Source organism: Lutra lutra, chromosome 1 (assembly GCF_902655055.1).
Source record: "Lutra lutra chromosome 1, mLutLut1.2, whole genome shotgun sequence".
Taxonomy (NCBI): Eukaryota; Metazoa; Chordata; class Mammalia; order Carnivora; family Mustelidae; genus Lutra; species Lutra lutra.
Genome location: NC_062278.1, coordinates 215,355,422 through 215,382,725, shown reverse-complemented (window position 1 = coordinate 215,382,725; position 27,304 = coordinate 215,355,422). Strand labels below are relative to the sequence as shown.

At 54.1% G+C, this 27,304-nt stretch overlaps 2 protein-coding genes across 4 annotated transcripts; both read right to left on the bottom strand.

Annotated features, from left to right (window-relative positions):
* Positions 1-1,819: 1,819 nt before the first annotated feature.
* On the bottom strand, positions 1,820-26,570 carry KANK2 (KN motif and ankyrin repeat domains 2). Of its 3 annotated transcripts, none has more exons than XM_047702084.1 (13): positions 26,504-26,570; positions 23,968-24,082; positions 22,305-23,516; positions 19,980-20,048; positions 12,352-12,519; positions 12,157-12,259; positions 11,032-11,271; positions 10,475-10,562; positions 9,701-9,920; positions 8,738-8,880; positions 6,331-6,531; positions 6,162-6,251; positions 1,820-3,851 (listed from the first exon to the last, which is right to left on the bottom strand). In XM_047702084.1, exons 2-13 carry the CDS (start codon positions 24,002-24,004, stop codon positions 3,798-3,800), a joined length of 2,625 nt encoding a protein of 874 aa, XP_047558040.1. In that variant the 5' UTR covers positions 24,005-24,082; positions 26,504-26,570; the 3' UTR covers positions 1,820-3,797. The 3 variants fall into 3 exon arrangements, with proteins under 3 accessions (XP_047558040.1, XP_047558030.1, XP_047558048.1); XM_047702074.1 differs by lacking the exon at positions 26,504-26,570 and adding an exon at positions 25,041-25,178; XM_047702092.1 differs by lacking the exons at positions 19,980-20,048; positions 26,504-26,570 and adding an exon at positions 25,041-25,178.
* On the bottom strand, positions 24,051-27,065 carry LOC125107740 (uncharacterized). Its single transcript, XM_047743151.1, has 5 exons — positions 26,934-27,065; positions 26,701-26,817; positions 25,671-26,499; positions 25,041-25,267; positions 24,051-24,122 (listed from the first exon to the last, which is right to left on the bottom strand). The coding sequence occupies exons 1-5, from the start codon at positions 27,063-27,065 to the stop codon at positions 24,051-24,053; spliced, it is 1,377 nt and encodes a 458-aa protein (XP_047599107.1).
* Between the last annotated feature and the right edge of the window lie 239 nt (positions 27,066-27,304).

Genomic DNA, 27,304 nt, shown 5'->3' with positions numbered 1-27,304 from the left:
GAAGCCTGCTTCCCTCTCTCTCTCTCTGCCTGCCTCTCTGTCTACTTGTGATCTCTCTCTGTCAAATAAATAAATAAAATCTTAAAAAAAAAAAAAAGCAAAAAACAAGGATGACAAAATGGGCCTTGGAGATTGCTTGTGGGCAACAATATTTTTCATTTCTGGAAGGCCTCTTGGTTCACAGAGCCCTCTGGAAAACTGACAGTAGACCTTTAGTTCAGAAATACATAACTTTACATAAACTTCTGGGATTTTCAAGACCTTCTGAAATCCCCCCATGATCTAGTGGTGGAATGGTCGAGAGGAAAAACAGAGGAGGAGAGGTAAGGAGAGCAATCTTCAATCACCCTTGAGGGGAGGGACCCAAGGATGGGTAGGGCGGACCCTCTACATCCAGTCTTGGTGTTGCTAATACAGGATATTTTTTGAAAGCTATACATTTTTGTACATGATCTGTGCACAAAACGTATGCATAGGATACTTTGATAAAAAATCCAACAGCAAACCAAGATTCTAAAGATCCAACCTATCAGAAAAAGGTCTGGCAGAGGACACTCCAACGTGTTGACAACAGCAGGCATTTCAACCAGTTGGGACCATGGGACCACACCTTCCACTGTGCCAAACACTTCTATATTTTTAGAATTTTGCCTTGTACAGTCATGATGAATTATTTTGTTCACAAGGAAAAAAAAGTTCAGTAAAGATGTTTTCTGAGGTGTTCACAGCAGGTGTTCATTAAGACTTTCTGTGGGGTGCCTGGGTGGTAACAGTTGGTTGAGTGACAGACTCTGGTTTCAGCTCAGGTTCTGATCTTGGGGTTGTATGATTGAGCCCCATTTTGGGCTCCGTGCTCAGCGGAAACTGCTTAGGACTCTCCCTCTGTCCCTCCTGCTTGTGCTCTAAAATAAATAAATCTTTTTTTTTTTAAGATTTTATTTATTTGACAGAGAGATCACAAGTAGACGGAGAGGCAGGCAGAGAGAGAGGAGGAAGCAGGCTCCCCGCTAAGCAGAGAGCCAGATGTGGGGCTCGATCCCAGGACCCTGAGATCATGATCTGGGCCAAAGGCAGAGGCTTCACCCACTGAGCCACCCAGGCGCCCCAAATAAATAAATCTTAAACCAAAAAATTTGCTCCAACCATGGCGATGTTCTGTATCTCCAGTTTTGATTTGGTAGCCATGGGTGGCTATGGAGCACAAATCAATCATAACTAATTTACATTTAAATGGAAATAGCCACTTGGGAAAGTGCCTGAGTAGTGCAGAGCAGAAGGGAGTTTACTATATATTACTGTCACTTTTCTGTCACTTTTAATGTTGTTTAAAATAAGTCCATATAATTTTTTCTTTTTATTTGTTTTGGAAAGAGAGCCCCTGTGGGTGGGGGGAGGGGCAGAAGGAGAGAGAGAATCCCAGGCCGACTCTTAGCTGGGCGCAGAGCTGGACACAAGACTCCATCCCATGACCCTGAGATGGCCACCTGAGCTGAAACCCATCCAGACGCTTTACCACTGAGCCACCCAGGCGTCCCCAAATCAGTCCATTTTCCAAAAAGAGATCTATTTGAGAGGCACTTGAGTGGCTCAGTCGGTGAAGGGTCTGCCTTTGGCTCAGGTCAGGATCCCAGGGTTCTGGCATGAGTCCCACGTGGGGCTCCTCGTTCAGCGGGGAAGCCTGCTTCTCCCTCTGCCTGCAGCTTCTCCTGCTTGTGCTCTCTTTGACAAACAAATACGATCTTAAAATCAATCAATCAATCAATCAATCTAGAAGCTTCAAGAGGAGTACAGCGAGACAAAGACCACAGGCTGCCGCGTGGACGGTATCATAAGATAGCTTTATTAAATTCCTTTACCTTCTACAACACGATTACAAAAAGGAATACTTCATTTAAGTGTAATACTGTCTTTATGGACGTACCGTGGTCAGAAAAGTGAAGTTAAAGGTCATGAATACATGTGAGAAGAGCACGGGGGTGGGGGCGGGACCTTCCTGGAGCACACTAAGCCCCACCAGCAGGGGAGGGGAAAGCAGAGATAAATGCGGACTTATCTGGGGGTGGGGGGGGGTGGCGGCTGGGGATTGTCAATGAGCAGCTTCCAGGAGCTTAAAATAAACCTCACTGCTGGCTCTGGGGCCAGATACACAGGCACACAACTCTGGTACCACTTTTCAAAGCCGCCCCCAGTCGTCCCCGGTCCGCTCTGGTTTTGTGCCCTCTCTGGCTTACATGCGCGCGCATGCGCACACGCAACCCTTCGACCTTCCAAGCTCTTTTGTGTCCAGTACCTCCCTTCAGTCACAATCAAAGCAAGCCAGAGTCCATCAAGCCAAGAAACCCCCCTTTCTAGAGAGCAGCCAGCGCCCCGCTTTACTGAATGAACGCGAGCACTCAGGGCTGTGGTTTGGCTCCGTCACTGGCGGCTGAGCGCAGAGACCCGGCCGAGAGAGGACGGGACCCCTATGAGCTGGGGACCTCAACTCCCTGTCATAAGGCACTTCTCAAGGTTCTGAAGCTATCCCCTACCGTGGGTTTTTTTTGTTTGTTTGTTTTTTGGTTCACAAAAGGAACTGGAAAGAAAATGATGTTAAGATTCTGGGGGGCAGAACAGGCCATGGAGGAAACTGCGTGTGTCTGGCGAGCCCTATTTCCAGCAGGCTCTGTGCCAGGCAGCTCCGGAAAGCCTGTAGGTTGTTTAAAAAAGCCCCCAAAACAAAAACCTCCAGCCGGTCCTTGTTTGGTTTTCGGCAAAGCCCTGTCTCTTTAAGTGTGCGCTGGGAGCCCTCGGGGGCAGCCAACTTGTAATTGTGCACACATGGGAGTTTTCGCAGCTTGCCCTCCGCTTGGACAGCGTGCGCATGCTCTGTCCACCCCCCCCCCCCGCCCTTTGACGAGAGAAATTCTGGGGTCTGGGGAGCCAGAGGGCGGCCCTGTTACCAGGGTTCTAAGTCCAGGGACTCAGCAGCTGCTCTGGAAACCCGATTCATTTCCTGCATCCCCAGGCCTGCAGGATTTTCGAGGAAAATTAATATGTGGCAGGGCCTCCACGCAGGGAGGGGATTGGTTTCTGGGTGATTTTATCGGTGTCCACGGCTCACACATCTCGGCTGCTGGGTCCTGAGCCCTCTTACTTGAAAGCAGAAGGAAGGACTCAGCTTCCTGCCCTGAGTGACAAGGACAGAATCTGTTTTGCGAAGAGACCAGAAGGAAATTCTCCCAAGAAAGCGGTCTGGGGGGAGCGGACAAAACACTATTATACGGCAGACAATTAAATGTGGGGTGGGATGGGGGAGGGGGCGCGTTAAGGCACTCCAGACGTGACCCGTGCATAGCAACATTCAGGATTAAAATGAAAATATGCGATTCCAGTGACTTTCAAATTTGGCAACAAGGAATATGATTTCCTCCCCTCCCCTGATAATGACTCAAAAATACAGGATTTTCCCTTTCACCCTGCTCCGTCCATAATTGCCAGTTGATTGTTCTCCCTGTTCTTCATAAACCCACGCCCCGGCATCGGCCACTGGCGCCAATTTATGGAAGAATTTCGCTTCAGTCTGCGCTGCGGCGGCTTTGAACTGGCATACCAGGAAAAACCCTCTTTGGGCTGCAGTCTTGCTGCTGTCGAGGGCTCCTCCTGGGAAGCAGAAGAAGAACCCACTTGCCTTTGAGACGTGGGCCTTGATAGGTCTCTCTGGGGGCTGGTGAGGAAGGAGACAAGCGACGAAGGTCGAGGGACGGTTGGCTCTGGGGCTGGCTGGCCCTGAGCGGCGCTGCCTCTGGCCTCCCTCCTGGTTACTCTTCAGCCGAGGATGATGCAGGACTTTCGTCATCAGACATTGGGGCAATCTGAAACAAGAAGCAGAATTCTTGTTCGACATCATTTCCAGGGCCTGCAAGGTGCCAACTAGGTTGGCTGGCCCTGGGGCTGAGGTGAGTGAACAGGAGAACTTGGTCCCCCCAGCCTTAAGGAGGGGATGTTGAGCGAAGGGCATGGAGGCTGAGGACGATTTTCATCACAGATAAAGGACAGAGAGGGAATGAGAATGGAGAGCGGGTAGTCCAGGCAGGGGGCCTTCTGAGCTGAGTGAGGTGGGGCTTTCCGGCAGCGGAAACAGCAAGTGCAAAGGCCCTGAGGCAGCAGCAGCGGAGAGACTGAGCAGACTGAACAAGGGGCAGAGGAAGAGAGTAGAGGAGGAGGTGAGGGTGTTTGTACAGGGCTTGGTGGGCTCTGGGGATGACTGGCTTTTTCTCCAATTAGGGTGACAGCCACACAGGGCTGTGAGCCGAGGAGGGTTGTACCCTAACTCGGGTGTTCACAGTGACCCCTGCTTGCTGGGGGGAGTACAGACTGAAGGAGGCAGCCTGGGTGAAGGCAACAGCAGTGGTCTAGGTGGACAACGATGGAGGACTGGGGTCTGTCCCTCAGGAGTCCCTGGAAGCGGGACCACACATCAGACAACAGCTCCTCACCTGGTCCGATCACCCCGTCTTCCAGTTGAAGAAACTGAGGCTGAACTGCACCCCAGGTGATGCCCTCAGTACTGCAACTGAGCCCCAGGTGTCCCAACACCCTGGGGAACGAAGCTGGGGAGACCTAGAGCCTCAGTAAGAACCTGGAAGTCACGTGGATGATGGAAGGCTTATCTCAGTGACCCTGACTCTCCTGGACCGTTTGGGGGGTCACTATAATCAATACCCACCATGTCACCTTCAAGCCGCAGCTTAGATGTGCCGCAGGGAGGCCAGGGCGAATGCAAGGAGGAGTGAGGAGGTAGGAACAGTGAGTTTCCTGCCCAAGGTCTGGAGACAGATGGCCCCCGGGGCCTTCACCCCTTCCTATCTGTGAGACTCTGGGCTGGGGACGTGATCATTCTAAGCCTCTGCTTCCCCACCTGAAAACTGGAAAGGGTAACTATACTTTAAGCAGCTGAATCAGGCTCTCGTGTATGGTTTAGGACATCATGGCTGAGAGGCACCTAGAATGCTGTCCATCAGACTAGAAGAGCTTGTCTCCTCCATCAGACAAGATCAGACAAGGATACTGCTTTAGAGACCTACGAGGAGTGCCCCTGTCTCCCTCTTCAGACTGGAATGGCTCTCTCCTCCATTAGGCACTTATGATACAGCAAGGACCAAAATTATCCTCCTGTTAGGCTTCCAGAAAATGTTCTGCTACCAGACATCATTTTTTTTTTTTAAGATTTTATTTATTTGTCAGAGAGCGAGCACACAAGCGGGGGAGTGGCAGGCAGAGGGAGAAGCAGGCTTCCCGCCAAACAAGGAGCCTGACATAGGACTGGATCCCAGGATCCTGGGAGCCGAAGGCAGATGCCTAACCAACCGCGTCACTCAGGTCCCCCCCACCAACAGGCATCATTTGTCAAAGACCCTGATTTCTGTGCTCAAATAAGAGAAATGCCCAGTTAGACATGAGTTAGGTTTCTTTACAGTGAGACATCCCAAGGCCTTGAATACACTGATTCGAGGAAAAGCCAAAGTCCTCACGGCAGCCCACAAGGGCCTGTAGTCATGGTGTCACCTCCTTGCTCTCATCTCCCCCCACTGTGTTTGATGCTCCTCAAACACCTCAAGCGTGCTCCCGCCTCAGGACCTTTGCCCTGGCTGCTCCTTCTGCCTGGACAGACACACAATTCACTCCCCCAAGTCCTCAGTAGCCCCCCATCTCTCAATGTCCCCTCCTGTCCTATTTCAGATTTTTTTCCCAGCAGTTACTGTCACCTGGTATGATATATTGATCTGTAAATACACACACACACACACACACACACACACATATTTTTTAAATCTGTGTATTTGTATCTTGCTATGATACCTGCTCTGTGGGGGTTTGATACCTGCTCTGTGGGGGGCCAAAACAGTTTCCTCTTTGGTTCAGGGCTGTGGCTCCCAGGGTCTATCATGCAGTGGGTGCTCTGTAAATATTTCTCAAGTGAGTGGACAGGTCTCAAATGGAACCAGACAGGTCCAGGTTCAAATACTGCTACATACTCTCAGCTGTCCATGCCTTATTTCCTCACGGGGGCAAGAGGAACGTTCAATAAGCATGGGCCCTAAACAGCACCAGCCCTTCCTAACCGTCCGTCCCCTCCCAGAGCGCCCCCCACTCCCCACTGCCCTGCCCATGTTGACACTCACTGAGCACTTGATGTTCATGCGGGAGTAGAGCATAGACGCGATTTCACTCTGCCCGGCATCCAAGGCCACCATCAAAGCCGTGCTCCCGTCCTGCAAAGCATCCACTGCTATGACGAGGCCCCGCACGGTGCTCCCGCCCTCCCTGGAGCGCCTTGGGCAGGGAACTCACACGGTCAGTGAGTGCAATGTCACAGCTGGGTGTAGCCAGCAGGAGCCCCGTGATTTCCTTGTGGCCGTGCTCACAGGCGCACATGAGGGCTGTGGAGCCGTCGTCATCCTGCACGTTGACGTCCGCTTCACAGGCCAGGAGAGCCCTGACCACGTCCACCCGCCCGTGGCTGACCGCCAGCATCAGGGCTGTCTGCCCCGCCTAGGCAGGGCAAGGAACAGGTATATAGACCATGCGGGGCCCCAAGGCAGGACACCGTTGCTCTGAAACCTTCCATTACTCCCAAGTACTGTGATGGTAATGGTATCTCCACTTGTTGGCCTCCTTCTAGATCTCAAACAATCCCTCCCACCACTGGGCCTTTGCACCTGCTGGTCCCTCCTCCTCCTGCTGTCTCCTTCTCATCCCTCACATCTGGTCTTAAATGTTTCCTCTTTGGGGAGGTGCTACTTGCCTACCCACTCCCATCCCCAATTTCCTTGCTCCCAGGTGTCAATATAGATGTACACATTTATTGAGCTAAGACTTGTACAGTTTTCTGTATGTCACATGAATGTCAATAAAAATTAAATCAACGTTCATTAGCGGATGAATGGAAAAACAAACTACAGAATATTATTCAGCCTTAGAAGAGAATGAAGAACTGATGCTCACGGCACCACGGGTGGACCCTGGAAATATTATGCTTGCTGGAAGAAAAGCCAGACACAAAAGAACCCATACCACGTGATCCTATTTATGTAAAATATCCGGAATTGGCAAATCTAGAGAGAGCGAAAACAGACTGGTGGCTGCCAGGAGCAGGTGGAGGGGGAATGGGAAGTCAGTGCTAATGGCCCAGTGCATCTGTTTGGGTGATAGGAATGTTCTAGAAGTCAACAAAGATGATGGTTGAACAACACTGTTAATGTACTAAATGCCACTAAATCGTATACTTTAAAAAGGATAATCTTTTAAAAAATTATTATTATTACTATTTTGAGAGAGAGAGAAAAAAATGAGTGCCTTCCTGTGCAGGGCAGGGGGCTGCAGAGGGAGAGACCATTTTCAACAGGCTCCACGCCCAGCCCCGAGTCTGACAAGTCTGACGCAGCGCTCGATCTCATGACCTGAGATCACAACTGGAGCCGAAACTAGAGTCTGACGCTTCACTGACTGAGCCACCCAGCACCCTGTTTTTTAAAAAAAATCTGGGGGCGCCTGGATGGCTCAGTGGGTTAAAGCCTCTGCCGTCAGCTCAGGTCATGATCTCAGGGTCCTGGGATCGAGCCCCGCATTGGGCTCTCTGCTCAGCAGGGAGCCTGCTTCCCTCTCTCTCTGCCTGCCTCTCTGCCTACTTGTGATCTCACTCTCTGTGTCAAATAAATAAACAAAATCTTTTTTTAAAAAAGTTTTTTTAATTAAGATTTTATTTATATTTTAGAGAGAGGGAGAGAAGGAGAGCATAAGCAGGGGGAGGGGAAAAGAGAGAAGCAGACTCCCTGCTGAGCAGGAAGCCCAACTTGGGACTCGATCCCAGGACCCTGGGATCATGACCTGAGAGGAAGGCAGACACTTAACCAACTAAGCACCCAGGTGCCCCTTAAAAAAGTTTTTTTAAGTAAACTCCACTCCCAACATGGGGCTCAAACTTAGGACCCCAAAAGCAAGAGTCACATGCTCTACCAACCGAGGCAGAGGTGCCCCTAAATGGATAATCTTATGTATATCTCACCTCAGTTAAAATAAACTATTGAAATTGTTTTTAATTAAGGAACTAAATCAATAGAAAAGCCAGCAATGGGGGTGCACCTGGGTGGCTCTGTTGGTTAAACACCTGCCTTCAGCTCAGGTCATGATCCTGAGTCCCAGGATCGAGTCCCGCATTGGGGGTTCCTGCTCAGTGGGGAGTCTGCTTCTCTCTCTCCTCTCTCCCTCTGACGCTCCCCATGCTTATGCTCTTTCTGTCAAATAAATAAATAACATCTTAAAAAAAAAAGAATGGGTTTCTGGGGTGCCTGGGTGGCTCAGTGGGTTAAAGCCTCTGCCTTCGGCTCAGGTCCGTGGTCCCAGGGTCTTGGGATCGAGCCCCGTATTGGGCTCTCTGCTCAGCGGGGAGCCTGCTTCCTCCTCTCTCCCTTCCTGCCTCTGCCTACTTGTGATCTTTGTCTGTCAGATAAATAAATAAAATCTTAAAAAAAAAAAAAAAAAAGAATGGGTTTCTAAAGCTAGACCATCAAGGTTCAAATCCCACCTATTCTAGTCTGGCCATGAGAAAATGGGTGCCTTTCTGAGCCTTGGCGCACCTGTCTGTGGAGCAGGGATTCTCTCCCAGGGCACGGAATAAGATCACGTGTGGGCTTGGTGCACAGCCCGGACTCAGTGAGCAGGAAGGGCTGCCTGGGTCCTCAGTATGGAGGGCTTGTACCTGGCTGGCTTTGGCATTGACGTTTCCATGACGGAAGAGCTGCAGGACCGTCTCAAGGTCATCCTGGGTCTTCAGGGTGGCCAGAGCAGTGAGCATGATGGGGCTGTAGCCAGCACGGTTCTGTTTGTCCACCTGGCACACACCTGGGGGGGATGGCAAGGAGGACACGGGACCTCAGACCCCAAAACTGGGGGGGGGGCGCCCATGAGAACCAAGCAGCATCTCCCCCATCAGTGGCCAGATTCCTCCCTCCTCTCAGGTTGAGAGCCCCATTCTGCCCCAGTGTCTCCACCTCTGGCCACACTGCCCATTAGAGGAGGGACTTCTAAGGGGGAGACTGTGTCTGGTCCATCAGCCTGGAGACATTGCCACTGGTACCCAGGTTTAGGGCTAATCATAGGGGTTGTTCTCCTCTACTGGTCTGGAAGAGCCAGTCTCCTTCAGCGTGGCCTATATTTTCTCCAGCAGATTGTGGGCTCGGCCTCCTTCATCAGTTTGGGAGGCTGTGTCTTCCCTGTTAGACCAGGGAAGGGCAGAGTTCTCCCTGCCTGTTTGAGGACCGTGTACTTTTAAGTCCCAGATGGGAGGCTATGCCCTTCTCTCAGACCAGGGCTCCAGCAGTGTCACCTTCATCACACAGGGGTTCTTGGGGGGAGGAAGGAACCTGAAAGGTGTACATGTTGTTCCTAAGGCCATGTGTGCGTTTTTCAGTATGCTGGGGCTATGGGTAGAGAGGATTGCGTCTCCCCCAACAGACTGGGAGGATAGCGTCTCCTCCACCAGACTGGGATGGCAGCATCTCCCCCATCAGACTGGGAGGAGAGCGTCTGCCCCATCAGACTGGGAGGCTGGTGTGCTCCTCAAGAGGGCAGCCTGACCTCCACCATCAGACCATCCAGGTGGGGGGAGCATCCAGCCCAGCCGCCCCAGGGGCCCCTTGTCCTGCTGCCCCCCCGCACTCACCGCTGTCCAGCAGCTGCCGCACCACGGGGAAGTTGGCATGGGACACAGAGTAGTGCAGCGCCGTGTTGCCGTTGCTGTCGGCAATGTTGACCACGTAGTCCAGCAGGCGCGCGGACATGGCCCGGAAGGTGACCAGGTGGCGCCGCACGAGCTCGGGGTGGGCGTCGCTGCGGCAGGCCAGGCGCAGCCACTCCTGCAGCACCGTGGTGTAGGCCACTTTCTGGCCACGGTGTGGGGGGGGAGGGGCATGAGAGGGCTGCAGCCTGCTCCCCACTGCCCCCCACCCGTGACAAAGCCCCGGGCAGGGAGGGTGGGTGTGGACACCCCCACCCTGAGCCACAGCCTCCAGGAGAAGCGGGGGAAGCCCTCCGCAGAGTCACCCCCAGCCCCCTCCCAGACAAAGACTCTAAAGGGACTCCAGGCACCAAAGACCCAGCTGTGCCCCCAGGGAAGGCGTGAACATCTCCATCCTGGTCTTCAAAGGCAAGTACAGGCCCCCGGAAAGAGACATGTGGCAGCGCCTTCCCTCAAGCCCCCAAAACAACAGGAACCGGAGGTCAGGATGCTGGCAGACAACCATCCTCCGGCTCCTCCTGCCGCCCCGGCCCCTCTCCAGGGCCTGACTCCAGCACCAACCCCCCACCCCTTTCCGAGCTCTCAGCTTGGATTCTGGAGTCCCTATGAGGCCGGCGCAGGGAGATACTGTGGCTGAGAAGCTGCAGTGGGGGGGGGGGAAGGGAAGGAGGGGGCCCTAGGCCCAGGGCCCCGTCATACCAGCTCCCGCTCAGTGAGGGCATTGGGGTTCTCCAGGTACTTTTCCAGGGCCAGGCAGGCGGAGATGAGGTCGGGGCTTAGCTCCATCCTGTCAGGGGCAGATAAGAGAGAAGTTTACTTCCGGAGTGCTCACCTTGGCCTCCCAGGTGACCCCAATATATCCTAAGAGAAAGTGGACACGCAGGCTAACGTTTATTCCAAGCAGGCAGTGATGGGTAGAAAAATCTTGGCCCGAGGGCAGATTTTTCACCAGGGGGAGAAAAGACACCAACGGGATGGGCAAGTGGGGCCTATGTCCCAAAGACAGTGAGTGGCTTAAGGACAAACTTTGTCTGCCCCTTCAATTCTAACTCCAACAGTCCAAACTACCCACATCAGGCCCTTTATCAAAGCCTGCAGACCTTCTGATGGCCAGAAGGAGAAAGTGTTGGTTCGCTAATTCAGACTAAGGTGTGCATGACTGATAGGAGATTCCCTCAGAGGGCACGAATGGTGAGATCTGAGGCAAAGGTCACCCACTTCACCCCATCCGAGTCCCTCCCACCCAGAAAACTGACCGGATCTCCTCTTCTGCACTCGCTCCTGCCGCTCCCTCCACCCCGGGCAACTGATGACTCTCCAGAGACGGCTGGCGCTCCTCCTGGCTGCTCTTGGCCACTGCTGTCCCCGAGGGCCTGAGCTTCGGGGCTTCGGCCACACTTGGGACCCTCTCCGCTGGCTCTGGGGCCTCGTTCTCTGTGCTCTCGTTGTCTGAGAAGTTCTCTGCCGTGCTGGAGTCCTCAGATGAGGACTCGTATCTGGGATGGAAGCATGGGCAGAGTGAGGAGACACTGCATGTGGGAAAGGACATGGGCTCTGAGCCCTTGACCTCTCTGCACCTTGGTTTCCCCAACTGTTAAATAGGTAACAGCCGCATGAGCCTCACAGGGCCTGGCGCACAGTAAATACTCCATAAACACTAGCTAGGACTGCGACCGTGCTTGGGGTGGGAGGGGGAGAAGTACTGCTCTCACCTTCTATTCCTTGACCCCTTATGCAGGTCTCACTATGCCAGACCCTCACCCCACTGCAGACGGGTCCCTCTTGTGCTTCTTGCTGCCTCTGGACCAGGTCTAAGCTTTGGGTCTGGCATTCAAGGTCCCCAGACTGTCCCTGTCTACCACTTCCTACACCTTTTGCTTCTCACGGATATCACCGCTGCCTCCCCCGACAGCCCTCCAGGCTGTGCCCTCCACCGGGACTGCCCTCCCAAACCCCACTCTTCCCTCGGCTGGCTAGCTCCTTCCCTCCCCCAGCAGCCCCGGGCCTCCAAGCGTCCCCATCCCCATCGGGGCTGAACTGTGCGCCAGTGCCAGAGGCCCCACTGGACCCGGAGCTCCATTAAGTAAGGAGCCGAGCCTGGCACCTTACGAGGACCAGCACAGAGCAGCAGCCACTGCACAGGCTTGGGAGTCTGACCACTGGGGGCCGACTCCTGGTTGCCGTGTGAGCTCCAGCAAGGCATCCAGCCCCGTGTGCCTCAGTGTCCCCGACTGCCTACGGTGCCTTGGTTAAAGGAGTGAAGCAATGTCTGGGGTCTAGAGCGGGGCGCGTTCTTGGATATGAAAAACCAAGGAACAAACAGGAGGGCAGAAGCTGAGGAAAGGGTGAGAGCGTGGGGTGGGGGTGGGGGGTCCTCTCACCCGCCATTGACCCCCACAAACTGCAGGCTCCTTTGGTGGGCCGCGGCGTCTGCGGGCTCCTCTTTGTGCTTCATAATGGACCGCACACCTGCCGGGGGCTCGCCTGGGGAGGATGGGGGGGCGCGTAAGAATCTCCCAAAGCCAGGCCCTGTGCCCAAGCCTCCGGGCCCGTCCCCCGCGGCCACCCTCACTCACCTGCGCCCCCCACCGCCTCTGAACCGTGCGAGGCCACGTGCCTGGTGGGCTCTGTGTCAGCAGGCTCGCGGGTGCCCCCTCCACCCGTGCTCTTCTCAGGCTGTGCTGGAGGGGTCGCCGCCACCCCTGGGGGTGACGAGGAGGCCTCCGCTGGAGCCTGCGGGAGCCCTGCAGGGGCAGGAAGAGAGGTGCTCATTGTGGGTAAGCCCCGCAGTCACAGCTGCCTCCTTGGGGTCACACGCCCCGGGCCAGGCGCTCAGAGGGCTGAGGCTTGGGTGCCTCCACGAGTCTTCCCCACCCACGAGAGTCTTGTTGTTATAAAGGAAACCGAGGCACAGAAGGTTGTCTGAGGTCACCCAATGAATGAGCAGCAGAGTCCGATTCCAACAGCAGTCTCTTGCCTGCACTGGCAGCTGGTCAGGGACAGGGAGGACACTGTGACTCTACAGTCCTGGCTTGTGGCCCAACACCCCCCTCCCCCCACACACATCACACTGAGTGCTGTCTGGAAACAAGGTTTGATCAGAGTCCCCGTCATGGTAGGGACTCAACTCTCCCATGAACAAGCTGTGTGACCTCAGGTAAGGCGCTTAACCTCTCTGTGCCTCAGGAGAATGACATGTCCTCCATCACAGTGGTGGTGTGCGGATTGAAGATAGAATGTCGGGGGGGAAAGGAGGCTCAGAACGATGCCTATAACGTCAATAGTGCTCAAGGATCATTTGTTAATTCAAGAGAACTGTAAGCACTACTTTCATAAGATTTATTAGTATTTCAACAAAAGCAAGGCTGTGTTACAGATATCACTGCTCCCTTCTAAACTTGGAAGCTGGTAACAGTGTAACTATCAGGAAAAAGAAACAATAACGGTTATTAGGAAACAAATGTTTTTTAAGATTTTATTTATTTAGTTGAGAGAAAGTGAGCCAGGGAGAGCATGAGCAGGGGAAGAGCTGAGCAGGGAGCCGGATGTGGGGCTTGGCTGCGGGGTCGATCCCAGGACCCTGGGATCATGTCCTGAGCGAAGGCAGACGCTTAACTGACTGAGCCTGCCCAAGGGCCTCAGAAAATAAAAATTAAAGCCCCGCCCGTAGGGGCACCTGGGTGGCTCGTTTTCTTGGTTCCAGCTCTGATCATGATCTCGGGGGTCATGGGATTGAGACTCAGGGTGGGATCCGCGCTCAGTGCAGAGTCTCTCTCTCTCCCTCTGCCCCTCCCACCTCACTCCCATGAGCGAGCACGCTGGCACTCTCTCTCTCTCTAATAAATAAATAAAATCTCAAAAAACAAACAAAAAACCCACCCCACCCAGGTAGATTTTCAGTCTGGGAAGATGAAAATATTCTGGAAATGGAAGGTGGGGACGGTCACGCAACAGTGTGAATGTGCTTAGTGTCACTGAACAGGACACTTGAAAATTCTGAGATGGGGGAGGGGTGCCTGGCCAGCTCAGTCAGTGGAGTATGTGATGCCTGATCTCAGGGTCATGAGTTCAAGCCCCACGATGGGCATGGAGCCTGCTGAAAAAAAAATAAAGATATTAAAATAAAATGGTTAAGATGGTAAGTTTTATATGATGTGTACACATTACCACAATTTGAAAAAACCACCCAGGTTTTTTCAGGTTGGGCAGAGGACAAAGGTGACTCTGTGTCCCAAGGGTGCTCACTGCCCATGTGGGAGTCGGGGGGTGGCAGGGACAGGATCCCCAACCTGGAGCCAGGAACAGAGGCGCCACCATGAGTGGCTGTCCCCATCTTAGAGCCTGCCTCAGGTTCCCCCAGGCCACATGTGGCTTCCATGTCCCTGCTTCACCCAGGACATCTCATTTCTACCCTTGGCCATGGGCTCTGGGGACAAGTTCCTTTCAATTCCCTTTAAAAGTTACACCTTTTTTTTTTTTTTTTTTTTTTGACACAGTGAAGACTTTCTCAAGTCCATGACCACTGGAGTTAAGAGCAGAGAGAGCCAACAGTCGGCACAAGCAAAGCGTGAAGAACAGATGAGACACAGCCACAGACAGTCCATGGCGCCCAGCCCAGGGCGTGGTGGGCTCCCGCTGGCTTCCAGAGCCGCAGCCCGAGCCCCTGGGGGGAACCAGACACACCCTGGGGTTTTTCTGTGACTCTCCTGATTTCTTTTTTAAACTCTGTCAATAAATTCACATCCAACCAACCAACAAAATGACTCTGTGGCCAAGCGGGCTGTGTCAGGAGACACACAGGCCAGTTCCCGGTCTGGGTGATTGGCCCCGAACTCCAGACTTTAATTCCAATACCTGCGAGGTCCTGCATTCTGCGCAGTGAAAGCAGCCAGTCACAAAAGGACAAACAAGGCAGGACTCCACTTATGTGAGGTCCTTAGAGGAGTCCGTCACAGAGACAGGAAGTGGATGGTGGGCACCAGGAGCCGGGGGAGGGAGCGGGGAGTCAGTGTTTAATGGGGACAGAGTTCCAGTTTGGGAAGATGGAAAAGCTCTGGGGACGGATGCTGGTGACAGTTGCACAACAACGTGAATGTACTGATGCCACAAGACATTTGAAAGTGGGTCACGTGCTCAGTTTAATGTTATATGTATTTTACCACGATTTTTTAAAAGTGGAGGGGGAAGAAAAAAAAAAAAGAAATAGAGCAAACCATAGCCCCTTCTGCCCCCAGGGAAAAGCAGGCCCTTGTCTCGAAAAGCTTGGACGGCTCCTTCTAGTGCGAGGAGTTCAAAGTCAGATGCTCAACGCTAAAACAGCAATAACAATAATAAAACCGATCACAGGTTATTAGTGTCATTCCACGAAGGAATGGGGCAAAGCGATACCACAGTTTCCACGGAAGAACTGAAGTCCACGACCAGCTAAGACAACTTTACCCAAAAGGGCAAAGATGGGGAAGCTGACTGAGGAGAGAGTAAGCCATTCCAAACAGCCACAAGGGCCCACACAGCAGGCACTGCAGAGGGAAGAAATGTGCCAAAGGAGCAAAGGCCTGACCCAGGCCCCAGCCAAGGGAAGCTGGGGTTAAGACAAAGGGGCTTCCACAAATTGGTGGGAAAGGTGGCCTCTGGGGTGTGACGCTGAGAAAAAGCAGCTGATTCGACCCAAGAAAAACCAAGCTGGATCCCTACCTCACACCTTAACGCAAAAACTCTGAAGGATCAATGTGGCTACCGGATGAAAATGTAACAGAGTATTGGGGGGCCTCAGGAGGGAGAAGATTCCTTCTAAAATCCCTCAAAGAGGAGCGCCTGGGTGGCTCAGTGGGTTAAAGCTTCTGCCTTTGGCTCAGGTTGGGCTCTCTGCTCGGCAGGGGGCTTGCTTCCTCTTCTCTCTCTCCCTGCCCCTCTGCCTACTTACGGTCTCTGTCTGGAAAAAAAAAAATCCTCAAAGATGGGGCACCTCCATGGCTCAGTCTGTGAGGCGTCTGACTCTTGACTTTGGCTGGGGTCATGATCTCAGGATCATGCGGTCCTGGAGTCTACTTAAAATTCTTTCTATCCATCTCCTTACTCCCTGCTCACTCTTCCTAAAAACAAACCAAACTCAAACTACATATGAAAAATACAAGATGATCTCACTCACATGTAGAGCTGGAAAAAACCAAACTCCTAGATGCAGAGATCAGAGTGGTGGTTTCCAGAGACAGGGGGGTGAGGAAATGGGAGAAGGGGGTCAAAAGGTAGAAATTTCCAGTTATGAGATAAATAAATCCTAGGGATGTCCTATCCAGCATGGAAACTCTGTGAGCTGACAGATGTTAACTAAACTTACGTGGTCATCACTTTGCAATATATACAAATATGAAATCATTATTTGTGTACCTTGAATGGGTACAATGCTACATGCCAATTTCATCTCAATGAAACCTGGAAAAAATAACAAAAATTAACTAAAGAAGAAAAGAAAAATACGATGGGTTTAACTGTATCCGACATGAAGATTTCTACTTGATAAAACAAAAACAGAAACAGAAAAACAACCCTCACAGACAAAGTTAAATGACAGAACAGTACACACTATAGGACAATATTCACAATGCCAAAAATGACCAAGGGATTATCTTTTAGAACGAGACTCAATAAACTTCTTCTGTAAGGGACCAGACAATAAATATTCTCAATTATGGAAGCCAGAGGGTCTCAGTTGCAAAAGTAGCCCTGGACAGTATGCAAATTAATGGGAGTGGCCAAGTCATGATAAATTTAAATTCCATATAATTGTGCTCATGTCACAAAATGTCATTCCTTTCATATTGTTCAACGATTTAAAAACATAAAAACCCCTTCTTAGCTTGGGAGCCTATAAAAACATGCAACGGGCTGGATTTGGCCCAAAGGCTGTGGTTGCCAACCTTGATTCTAGAATATGCCAGAACTTCTCAAAATCACCCGAGGAAAAACGGACAAAGGCTAAAAGTAAGTGATTTGCAGAGGAATCTTATTAAACATGTATGGTGATGCCAAATCTTAACAAAAATAATCAAAGAAATGCACATTAAAACAAGGAGATACCACTCTGCGCCAGTGTCGATGGGCAAAACATGAGAGAAAACTTCATGCCGATGGGTATGTGGGGGAAATGGGCTCCTTGGATCCAAGTGTGGGTGGTGGGAGTGTGGACAGGGAGCGTGGGTGGTGGGAGTGTGGACAGGGAGCGTGGGTGGTGGGAGTGTGGACAGGGAGAGCTTTCCCAGAAAGGATCAGACAAAACGTGGAGTGAAGTGGTGAATTCCCTGTGATTCAGCAACCCCAGGGGAGGTGACGTGTACAGATAGCGCTGTCAATGCTCACGGCAGCGAGGAGCTGAAAGTCACCCAGGTGCCCACCGAGGGGGCACGGAGAAGAAAAGCGTAGCATGCACCTAGGGCAGAAGGCTACACGATTGTTACAAGGGACAAGCCCAGGAGCCTGGGGGGCTCAGTGGGTTAAGCCTCTGCTTTCTGCTCAGGTCACGATCTCAGGGTTGTGGGATTGAGCCCCGCATTGGGCTCTCTGCTCAGCAGGGAGCCTGCTTCGTCCTGCCTCTCTTGCCTACTTGTGATCTCTCTCTGTGTGTCAAATAAATAAATAAAATCTTTAAAAATAAATAAATAATAAAAAATAAAAAGAACAAGTAACAAGCCCGAGGTAGAAGCATCAGGGTGGAGAGTTCAAAAAGAGTGTACAAAGAGAGAGAGAGAGGAAAAAAAAATAAGAAACGGCAAGATTTTTCCTTCGGAAATCACAATACCATTTTAGGAAATCAAGCATGCACAGAGCATATTTTTCAAGGACACTGAAATGTCTAAATAAGCTTCTGGAAGGTGGATTGCAAGGAATGATAGTACACGGGCTGTGGGGGGGGGGCGGGGAGTGAGAACGGCAGAGAGCAGGGGTTGGCCAACTACAGACCGTGGGCACCATTTCTGCATTTTTGATGGTTGGAAAAAAACAAAGAAGAATGCTCTCTGGGACATGTGAAAATTACATGAGACCGAATTTCACACAGCCACGTCTGTTCCTTTACACATTGTCCAGGCTTATGAGCTACACAGAACTGAAGCACTAAACTCATTAAAATGCATACATGAAATATGCAAAAAATAAGCTCTTGGCAATAAAAAAAAAAAAAAAGAAGCAAGCAGAATTGAGCCATTCCAACAAAGATCAGGCAGCCCACGGAGCTGAAAATATTTACTGACCCTCCGTATTGAGGGTGGAAGGTGAAGGGAGAAAAAAAATCAAGTAAAACGAGAGAGCTGGTGTGCACAGACCGAGGGAGCTGGTCGCTGTGAGCTGAAGAATTTAAATGAACTCGGTTCGGGCCTCCTTTGGGCCGAATGAAATTCTTAAAAATGTAAACCACTCAGCCACTCAGTGTGGGAAGGGAGCGAGGCCACAGGGGGACAGAGCAAGTTGGCAATAATCATGGGCCTCAGAAATGGTCCTCCAGGGGCCAGTGGGTGGCTCAGTTGGTTAAGCGTCTGCCTTGGGCTCAGGTCATGATGGGATCGAGCCCCACGTGGGGCTCCTTGCTCAGCGGGGAGCCTGCTTCTCCCTCACCCTCTGCCACTCTCCCTGCTTGTGCTCTCCGTCAAATAAATAAATAAAATCTTTTTTTTTTTTTAAGATTTTATTTGTTTATTTGAGAGAGAATGAGGGAGAGCACAGGCAAGGGGAGTGGCAGAGGGAGAGGGAGAAGTGAAAGTGAGCTCCCTGCTTTGCAGGGAGCCCGATTCCGGGCTTGATTCCAGGACCCTGGGATCAAGACCTGAGTCAAAGGCCAATGCTTAATTGGCTGAGCCACATAGGTGCCCAATAAATTAAAAAAAAAAAAAAAAAAAAAGGTTTGGAACGCGTGGGTGGCTCAATTGGTTTAGCAACTGCCTTGGGCTCAGGTCATCATCTCAGGGTTCTGGGATCAAGTCCCGCATCAGGCTCCTTGCTCAGTAGGAAGCCTGCTTCTCCCTCTACCTGATGCTCCCCCTACTTGTGCTGTCTCTCTTTCTGTGACAATTAAATAAATAAAATCTTAAAAAAAAAAAAAAAAGCTTTTCCAGTAGCCTTCCCAGAGAAAACAGAAGATGTGAGGGGTTTCTGCGTAACACAGATGATAATGACCGCCGCGGCTGCCCAGTAAATGCGGCATCCCAGCAATTTTTAATGAGAAGAAATGCCTTTGGGATCATGTTAAAAATCCAAGAAACCAAAGGCGAAGTTTGAATACTGGCTTCATGGAACACTGGGCAATCACTCTTGGGCCTCCATTTCCTCATCCCTAAAATGGGGATGAAAATACCACCCACCCTGGCCTCCAGGTGGCTTGGGGGAGGTAAGTGAACTAAAATATGAAAAGAGCATCTAAAAATGCCCAGACCCCCTAGGGAGGCTGCCTAACTGCTATTCAAAGTTAAATAACGCAGGACAACACACTCCATCAGCATCAGTTCTCTGTTGCTGTTGAAAAATACGTATTATTTTCTGCATTAAAAATTTCGGAAGGAAAGAGTAAGAGCTGACAACAGCTGTGTCTGGGCGGTGGTGGGTTTATGGGGGTTTTGCTTTGTGTTCCAGATTTTTCTGTCACTTCCCAAACTTTCCACAAAGAATATGAATTGCCGTCACAGGAATATGTTTTGAATGGGAGCAAAGTACATTTCAAAGCCTCCGAGCCCCCACGGATGGGCATGCCCAGCAGCCCCTTCTCCCAGTGATCTGCTGGGGGTGTCTTTGGAAGGTGGGGGGATAGGACTTGCTGAGGCCTCCAGGCCTCTGCCCGCCCAGCCTGACCCACCCTTGTCAGCCTAGGGGGAGGGCTGCTTCTCACCCTCCCCGCCCTTCCTTGGCAGTGAGGGAATTCTAGATGGCAGAGAAGGCTTTCTTGCCACCTCCTCCAGGGAGTACTCCCGGATCTACCCATCAAGCTGGCCAACCTAAACACAGTCCAAACGTTTGTCAAGTTCTGTAGTATCTAATTTCATTTTTTACAGGGCTTCTCCCCAGTCTACAAGCCCTACGGGACCCATCTCTGATACCCCACCACCTCTGGACCTCACTTCTCCGGCCTCATCCCATTCCACCTGCTTCCACACCTTGATTGCCTCCAGCCCCTCCTCACTTCAGGACCTTTTGCCCCTGCTGTGAACACTCTTCTTCCCACCTCTGTGCCAACAGCCTGCCTCTTCTCTTTCACATCTTGGCTCCAAGAGCCAACAGCCTGATTCCACACGGAACATGCGATAGAAACAGACGCATTATACCTCGAGCTGATCTGGTGACACTGGGCTGTCATGACCCCCGATTTGCAAATGAGGCACACGGAGGTCAAGTAACTGGCTCAAGGGCACAGAGGGAGCAGGGAAATCAGAACTGGAGCCCAGGCCGCCACCCCATCCAGTGCTGCCTGGCCCGTAAGCCTGCTTCATCTGCCTTCAGACACATTGTCTCTGAAATGAGATTTCTTCTTATTTATTACAGGGCTTCTCTTGCTTATCGTACAGCCTCTGTTTTTTTTTTTTTTTTTTTTAAGATTTTATTTATTTATTTGATAGAGATCACAAGTAGGCAGAGAGGCAGGCAGAGAGAGAGGGGGAAGCAGGCCCCCTCCCAAGCAGAGACTCGGGGCTCGATCCCAGGACCCTGGGATCATGACCAGAGCCGAAGGCAGAGGCTTTGACCCACTGAGCCACCCAGGCGCCCCGTACAGCCTCTGTCTTTTTCACTGCTGCGTCCCCAGTGAGTAGAAGAGTGTGGCACACAGCAAACGTTCGATAAAAGTCTGCCGAATGCAATGACACTGAAATGAACCAGCACACTCCAGCTCTGCCCCAGCAAAGCAGAGACTGGGACTGGCTGCAGCAAGGACTTAAGTGAGATACATGGAAAAACTTTGGGGGCAGCAGCCTGCAGAGAGCGGGAACATCACTATGCCTGGGTGTCCTGCAGGTAGGGAGTCCTACTGCTGCCTGAGGCGGCATGTCTGGAATGAAGGCTGCCTCTCAGAAATCCCAAGGCTGAGCTGGGCAGGGCCCTTGGCTGGGGGCCAGAGTCAAAGGGCCGGGTGTTTGCGATGGATACAGAACAGAAGAGTGGTGTTTGGAGCTGGCCAGGAACAACATGGAAAAGCAAGAAAACACAGCTGGGTCCCCACCCTCCAGCTTGTGCCCCGGGGTCCTGCTGTGGGGCTCTGACATTGGAGATTGGGATGAGGACCTGAGCTGTACCTCTGAGCCCTCTGTGGGTTCAGGCTGACCTTAGTCTAGATCCTGGCTCAGCTGCTTCCTGACTGTGTGACCCAGGGCAAGTACAACTTTTCCCTGAACCTCAGTTTCCCCAGCTAGAAGTAGAATGGGCCTGAAAATTATCAACAGAAGAAGCAACGAGCAGGGACTGAGGGGTCACTGTGCCCAGTAATCCAAAGAGTCCTGGAGGTGGCGACTGTCGCTACATTACTTTATAGACAGGGAAGCTGAGGCCCAGAGAGGTGAAGTCCCTCACCTAGGGACTTCACATAGTCCCTACATCAAGAAGTAGAATCTGAACGCAGGTGGCTTGAGTATAAACCCCATACTCTTCAGCCTTCCACGAGTGAAACCCTTACCACAGCACCTGGCAACAGGCTAGCACTTGATAAAGAACAGCTGTCATTATTATGAATCATTCCGACAGCTTCTCCCAGGAGCCTAAGGGTGGCAATGGTGGGGCAGCTGTCATATTGCAGATCCCACATCCTCTTTCCTGGCATGAGGACTCAGAACTTCCTCTGGGAGGGGGGGCACCCCTTTGTTCCCTCAAAGGCCACAGGACTTGGGTGGAATGCCTCTACCCATAGATCTGGGGTTGGGCAGTGAGGGACACCATGATTGGCTCAGGGACGGGCACAAGACTGCCACCAGCCAATGAGGGGCACCCGTGGGATTTTTTTAATTGGCACTATTTGGACTGAGAGGCTCGCTTTCCACTGAGATGGAAGGACAGATGCCTGGAGTGGTGGGACTACTTTCACTCACCTGAGAAAGAAGACCCCAAAGTGCAGAGAAGAGAGTTAAAGATCCTTGATGATACTGAAGCACCTAGATCCAGCTATACCTGAAACTGTCACTAAGTTACATGAGTAATACATTTCCTTTTCATTGCCTATGCTAGTCTGAAATTGGTTTCTGCTATTTACTGAATAAATTGGGTGGGCTTTTCGGCCCAACAAATCAACAGTCTTAGGGACCCTCTCTCAAATACTTCCTGTTTTCTGGATACGTACAATGTACTAGACGTGAAAATGCACACTTAATCAGATACCGATTTTTCTGCATGCCTCCCTACAGCCCAGAATTAGTGGCAAACTGTCCCCTTTTTTGCAGGTGAAGAAAGAGGCTCTGAGAGTCAGAGTGGTTGGTCTGATGGAAGGCCGCAGCTGGGGCTAGACCCTGGCATTCATAGGAACAAAGAGGACCTCTCCACCATCCTCCCTCCATCCACTATGGCTCACCTGCAGTCCTATCGCAGCTTCGTTCCGTGATGCTTATCTTCTTCACCAGGTGGACGTTGCCAGTGGGCGCAGTGGATGCTGGGAACACTGTCTCTACCACCTCATGGCTCCGGAACACAGCAGGGCTCTCGACCCCTCCAGATGTCACCAGGGACCGCAGCCCTGTCCCATAGGGCTCCAGACTCTGGGCCCGCTGTGCAGGGGCCCCAGTGGCAGTACTGGCCACCACCTCCACCTCCCGAGGGCCCTCTATCACCCGGACAGTGTCCACGCGGATGGGGCTGTCTGGTGGTGGCCGGGCCTGGGGCTGGGGGTCAGCCTGCCGAGCCTGAGCTGCCTGCAGCTCTTGGAGTGCTTTCTTGAGCTGGGTCTCCAGCACGGCAACCTTGGCGGCAAGGGCTGCCTCCCCGTCAGGCACCCCCAAGTCCCGCTCCCGGACCCAGGTGCCCACGCTCCGGGTCTCGAGCATCACCGGGTCCTCGGAGGGCTCTGGGAGGTCCAGGCAGAGCTCGCTGCGGGCTCGGGCCCCCGTGGGATGGCCCAGGAACTTCTGGCTCTTGAGCTGGACTGTGAGCTGCCGTTTCTCCTCCTGTAGCACGGAGAGCTTCACCTGGAGCACGGGGATCAGCTTCACCTGCTCCTCCAGCTGCCGAAGCTTCCGCAGGGCACCTGCCATCTGCTCCCGCACATGGGCCAGGTGCCCGGCGCTAGGAGGCACAGGCGTGGACAGTCCCGAGCCCCGTGGGGTCGGCGGTGGCAGCCCCACACCCACCAAGGAGCTCGTGGAGCCTGCTGCGCTGGGGGTCAGGGAGCCCAGGCCGGCGGGAGCAGCCGCCTGGTCCTCCAGGCGGCGACGGGCATCCAGCAGTGTGCGCTCCACGCGCGGGTTGAAGCCGGCTCGGGTCTCCAGGGCGCCATACTGCGGGTAGAAGCCGCGGCCACAGTAGGAATAGGCCGAGTGGCGGCTGTCCCCGCTAGCATTAGAGCACAGAGACTCGGTGGATGTCCACCAGGAGCCGGGACCCCGGGGCAGCGAGCCGAGGCGGGGCCGGCGCTGCACAGCCACACGCCGGAGCGTGTGGCCTTTCTCGATGTCGTCCACGTACTTGAGGAAGTCCAGGTCCAGGCGGTAGCCGTAGGGCGTCTCCACGGAGTATGGTGGGTCAGGCTCCCTGGCAGGGAAGGCGGGCGGGGAGGCTGGGCCGGGGGTCCCTAGGGCATGAAGAAAGACCACGGCCTCTGAACATGGCTGCCCCCTCCTTAGGGCGAAGACTCACGTCCCGGGGAGGGTCTGGGCCTCTTTGCCCAAGGGATGGGAGCCCACTGGGTGCTCAGCTGTGACTCCAGTGTCAGCGCAAGGCCCGAGGCCTGGTCACCCCCTTGGAAACCCTCAGGGCAGGCCTGTGCCTCCTCCCTCCACAGTCCCCGATGGGGACCCATGTCTTCCCCCATCTCTCTACTTGGACCCACCCCTTTCCCTGAAAGACTGTCGGCCCCATCAGCCCCTCCAGGCAGAGCCAACCCTCATTCAGGCCCTCAGGGCAGGGCTGTCCTGTCTGTGCTCTACCCTCAACACCCCTCCCCTCACCCCCTCCCTCAGAGGCTGGGCCATATCCTTCCCCCAGACACCCAGGCAGGGCCCTTTCTTCCTGAGTCCCCTGACCTGGGAAGGGGGCCGGCACGTGCAGGACTTGGGCCATCCTCTCTTCTGCAGACGTTCCTCAAGAGTCACCTGGGGCCTATGACTCAGATCACCTGCAGCGCGGGCTGAGGCGGACCTGGGGAGAGCAGATATGGGAGCCTGAAGTCAGGGGGAGTCTGCAGGGGAAGGGAGGAGGTGATGGGGCCACCCCTCCCCCACAAATGTCCCCTTCCCAATCCTCCCCCCAACGCATAGGAACACACCCGGCTGGGCTTCTGGAAAGGGTTTGGTGCGGGGGGAGGATCCCTGCGGCCTGGAACAAAGAAACCAAACCTCCCAGCCGCCCGCACATCTGTCCGGCCCCTGGACAGGCTCCAGCTGTTCCCACAGCCCCGCCTCCACAAGGCCCTGGGCTGGGGGGCCCCAAGCCCGACAGGCCCCACCCTTCCTGCACCCCTCCTCTCAGCTCAGGCCAGAAGCTGGCTACAGGGACAGATGGAGGCTGAGGTGGGCAGGGGACTGCGGCACTAAGTGGGAGATAGTCTTCCTGCAAGGATCTGAGAACACGGAGACACAGGGGCACAAGGAGAGATGGGGCTCAGGGTAGGGGACCCCAAAGCAGAGCGGGGTCAGGCCAGCCAGAGTGGGAGGGGGGTAGGGAAAGTTGGGGGGAGGCAGTAAGGAGCAAAGCCTTTCCTCTTTATGGAAACAATTTTCTCTAAAAATAAACAGTTTCGCTGCTGGGCTACACGAGAACTTCCTGCCCCCCAGGATGCGTCGGGCTCCGGGCTCCGGGGCGCAGCTGGGATAGAAGGCCGGGTGGTGGCCAGGGAAGTCATGGGGGTGGGCGGGGGGGAGGGGGGAGGAAGTAAGAGAGGGTGCCTGGAGGCTGCGAGAGGGAGGGACAATCAGAGCCTCTCACTAAACCCTCCTCAGCCCTGGAGGCCAGCCAGGACCCCTTTGTCCCCAACACTCAGCCTGAGCTTGGCCAGTCCTTTCTGATGTCTGACCTCTAGCTGCCCTGCTCCAGAGGCCCCAGCCCATCCCACCAAGGAGGACCCTTCCTGGTCTATGGGTGCCAGGGCAGTGGGTACCTGGGAGGACTGGCCAGGTGGGGCACCTGCCAGGCATGAAGGCGGGGCTGGGGCTCCAGGGGCGGCCAAGCTTGTCCTTGTCTCACACCCTGCTCGCCTCTTGCTTAGTCTCTCCACGTCTCTCTGCGTCTCTCCTTGTCTCTCCTTGTCTCTCCGAGTCTCTCCACGTCCGTCTGGGTCTCGCTCCACTTCTCCCTCCCTCTCTCTCCACGTCTGTCTTTCAACGCCTGAAGCACAGTCACCAATTGTATGAAATTCAGTTTTCACCTGTTTGGAGGTTCACCCCCTACACACCAGGAAGTGATCAAAAGTATTTTCTGGAGACCTGAGAGAGACTGGTGGCAAGAAGAATTCGAATAGCCCGTGGTGGACCCTGGAGGTGAAAAGCGGCGGGCGAATGAGAGTAATAACCGTAATAATCCCCCCAGCCACTGATTTGATCACAACATTCTCATCAGGCACACGGTTACTGCCCCGTTTCAGAGGCAGAGAAATGTTCAGTGACTTGCCCAGGGTCACCACAGGAGTTAGTGGCCGGGTCTGAACTTGAACCTAAGCTTGGCAGATTCCCCACTGCCAGGGCCACACCACCCTCACCCCCAACTCCACATCCCTCTGCCCATTTCCCACCGAGACTGAGGTCTGAGGGTCTCCAGTCATCTGACCACCCTCTATGTGCTAGGATGACTGCAAGTCTAGAAAGCAGATGGAGGTGGGGAGTGTGGCGGCTGAAGCCCCTCTCCCTGTATGGGACCCTAGGGATACAGAAAAGGAAACACCGGGTAGGAGAGATGGAGAAAAAGGGAGGCAGGACACTCCAAGACGGGACACGGAAAGAGGCGCGGGGTCCCCGGTGGGCCCGAACGTCCCGGGGGTCTCCCTGAAGCCCTCCCTTCCAGCCAAACCCGGACGTCTCTGGGGTCTCCCCGCCCCAAAGATGGGGGCAAGGGTGGCCCCGCCCCGTGCTGGGGGGGCGGGGCCTGCGGGGTCCCGGGCTAATGGCAAACAGCTGCCGCTCCCCACGCGGGCCCAGCCGCCAGGCCGAGGCCCAGCCCGGCCGGACGCCCGGACGCCTTCCCGCCGTCTGGGGCCTGGCTCGGCTCGGCCACCGAGGAGGGCGAGGGGGGACAGAGCGAGGGCAGAGAGATAAACAGGAGGACCGAGATGGGAGAAAGAGGCAGAAGGAGGGCAGTGATGAGGGAAAGGGGCAGGGCGAGAAGTACAGACGGAGGAGGATGCGGCCGGGGGAGAGAACCAGGGACGGAGTCAAAGACGGGGAGGGGACAGAGACGCGGGGAACCAGACATTCAAAGTCCGAAAAGTTTGGACTTAGACGGTGGAGTTGGAGGCAGCGGCTCGCAGAGAACGGCGAGGTCGCGCCCCGGGATTGGGGGTGGGTGGGATGGGGAACCACGCTCGAACCCCGAAGCGGACTCGAACCCCGACCCAACCTCAGGTCCTACTCGCCTCGCGCGCTCCGGCCGCCCGCCGCCGTCCCTGCGTCCCGCCGCCCGTGCGTCCTCCGCGCGCCACCGCCCGGCCGCCCGGCCCTCGGCAGCGGCTCCGCCCCCGCCCTGCCCCCTCCGGGCCGGCCCCACCCCCAGCCGCCTGCTGTCCCCGCCGCCGTGGAGGGGGCGATGTCGGGAGAAGGCGATCGCACCTGGACTGCAGGTGTGTGTGTGTGCGCGCGCGCGCGCGCAAGGGGTCCGGTGTCGTCCTCTCGCCCCTCCTCCCGGAGTCCCAGGGGCACGGTCCCCGCCACCGCTGCAGCTGGACGCTGCGGGGGGCGGGAGGGGGCGGGGCTGGCCGAGGGCCAGCTCCCGGAGGGCGCGGGCGGTCACCCCTCCCCCCACCAACCCGCCGCCCGAGGGCTGGAAGCGGCCCAGCACAGGCCTGGTACGGAGTGGTGGCGTGACTGCCGCGAGGTGGACAGTGGGGCTGGGTCAGTGCGAGGCTGCGCAGGGAATGGCTAAACCGGATCTGGGCCCCAGTCCCCACCAAGCCTCTGCCGGCCTGGTGCCTCATTTTCCCCACCTGTAATACAGGGTTAAGAATGCTTCCTACCTGATAATGGCATTGAGAAAATTCACTAACTGGGAGGCAGGGGCCTCCCTCAGGCGAAAAGGCCCCGTAAATGGGACGGATGGCTTTTTAGGAGCCATTTAGTGCAGGGCTGACTACTGGCCCAAGGGCATAATTAATGTTACTATTATTCCCCATGGGGATGTGACATTATTTGTGTTGCTTTCTCTACCAGAATGTCA

Excerpts from the sequence above, each read along its gene's own strand:
- KANK2 (XM_047702084.1), bottom strand. The coding sequence starts at position 24,004 with ATGGCCCAAGTCCTGCACGTGCCGGCCCCCTTCCCAG. Across the intron at positions 11,272-12,156 it reads TTTGTGGGGGTCAATGGCGG|ATACGAGTCCTCATCTGAGG; the intron begins GTGAGAGGACCC and ends CTTCCATCCCAG. Across the intron at positions 6,532-8,737 it reads TCAATGCCAAAGCCAGCCAG|GCGGGGCAGACAGCCCTGAT; the intron begins GTACAAGCCCTC and ends TGCCCTGCCTAG.
- LOC125107740 (XM_047743151.1), bottom strand. The coding sequence starts at position 27,065 with ATGAGGCACCAGGCCGGCAGAGGCTTGGTGGGGACTGGGGCCCAGATC. Across the intron at positions 26,818-26,933 it reads ACGCCACCACTCCGTACCAG|CGTCCAGCTGCAGCGGTGGC; the intron begins GCCTGTGCTGGG and ends CGCCCCCCGCAG. Across the intron at positions 26,500-26,700 it reads CACACACACCTGCAGTCCAG|GACCTGAGGTTGGGTCGGGG; the intron begins GTGCGATCGCCT and ends CGAGGCGAGTAG.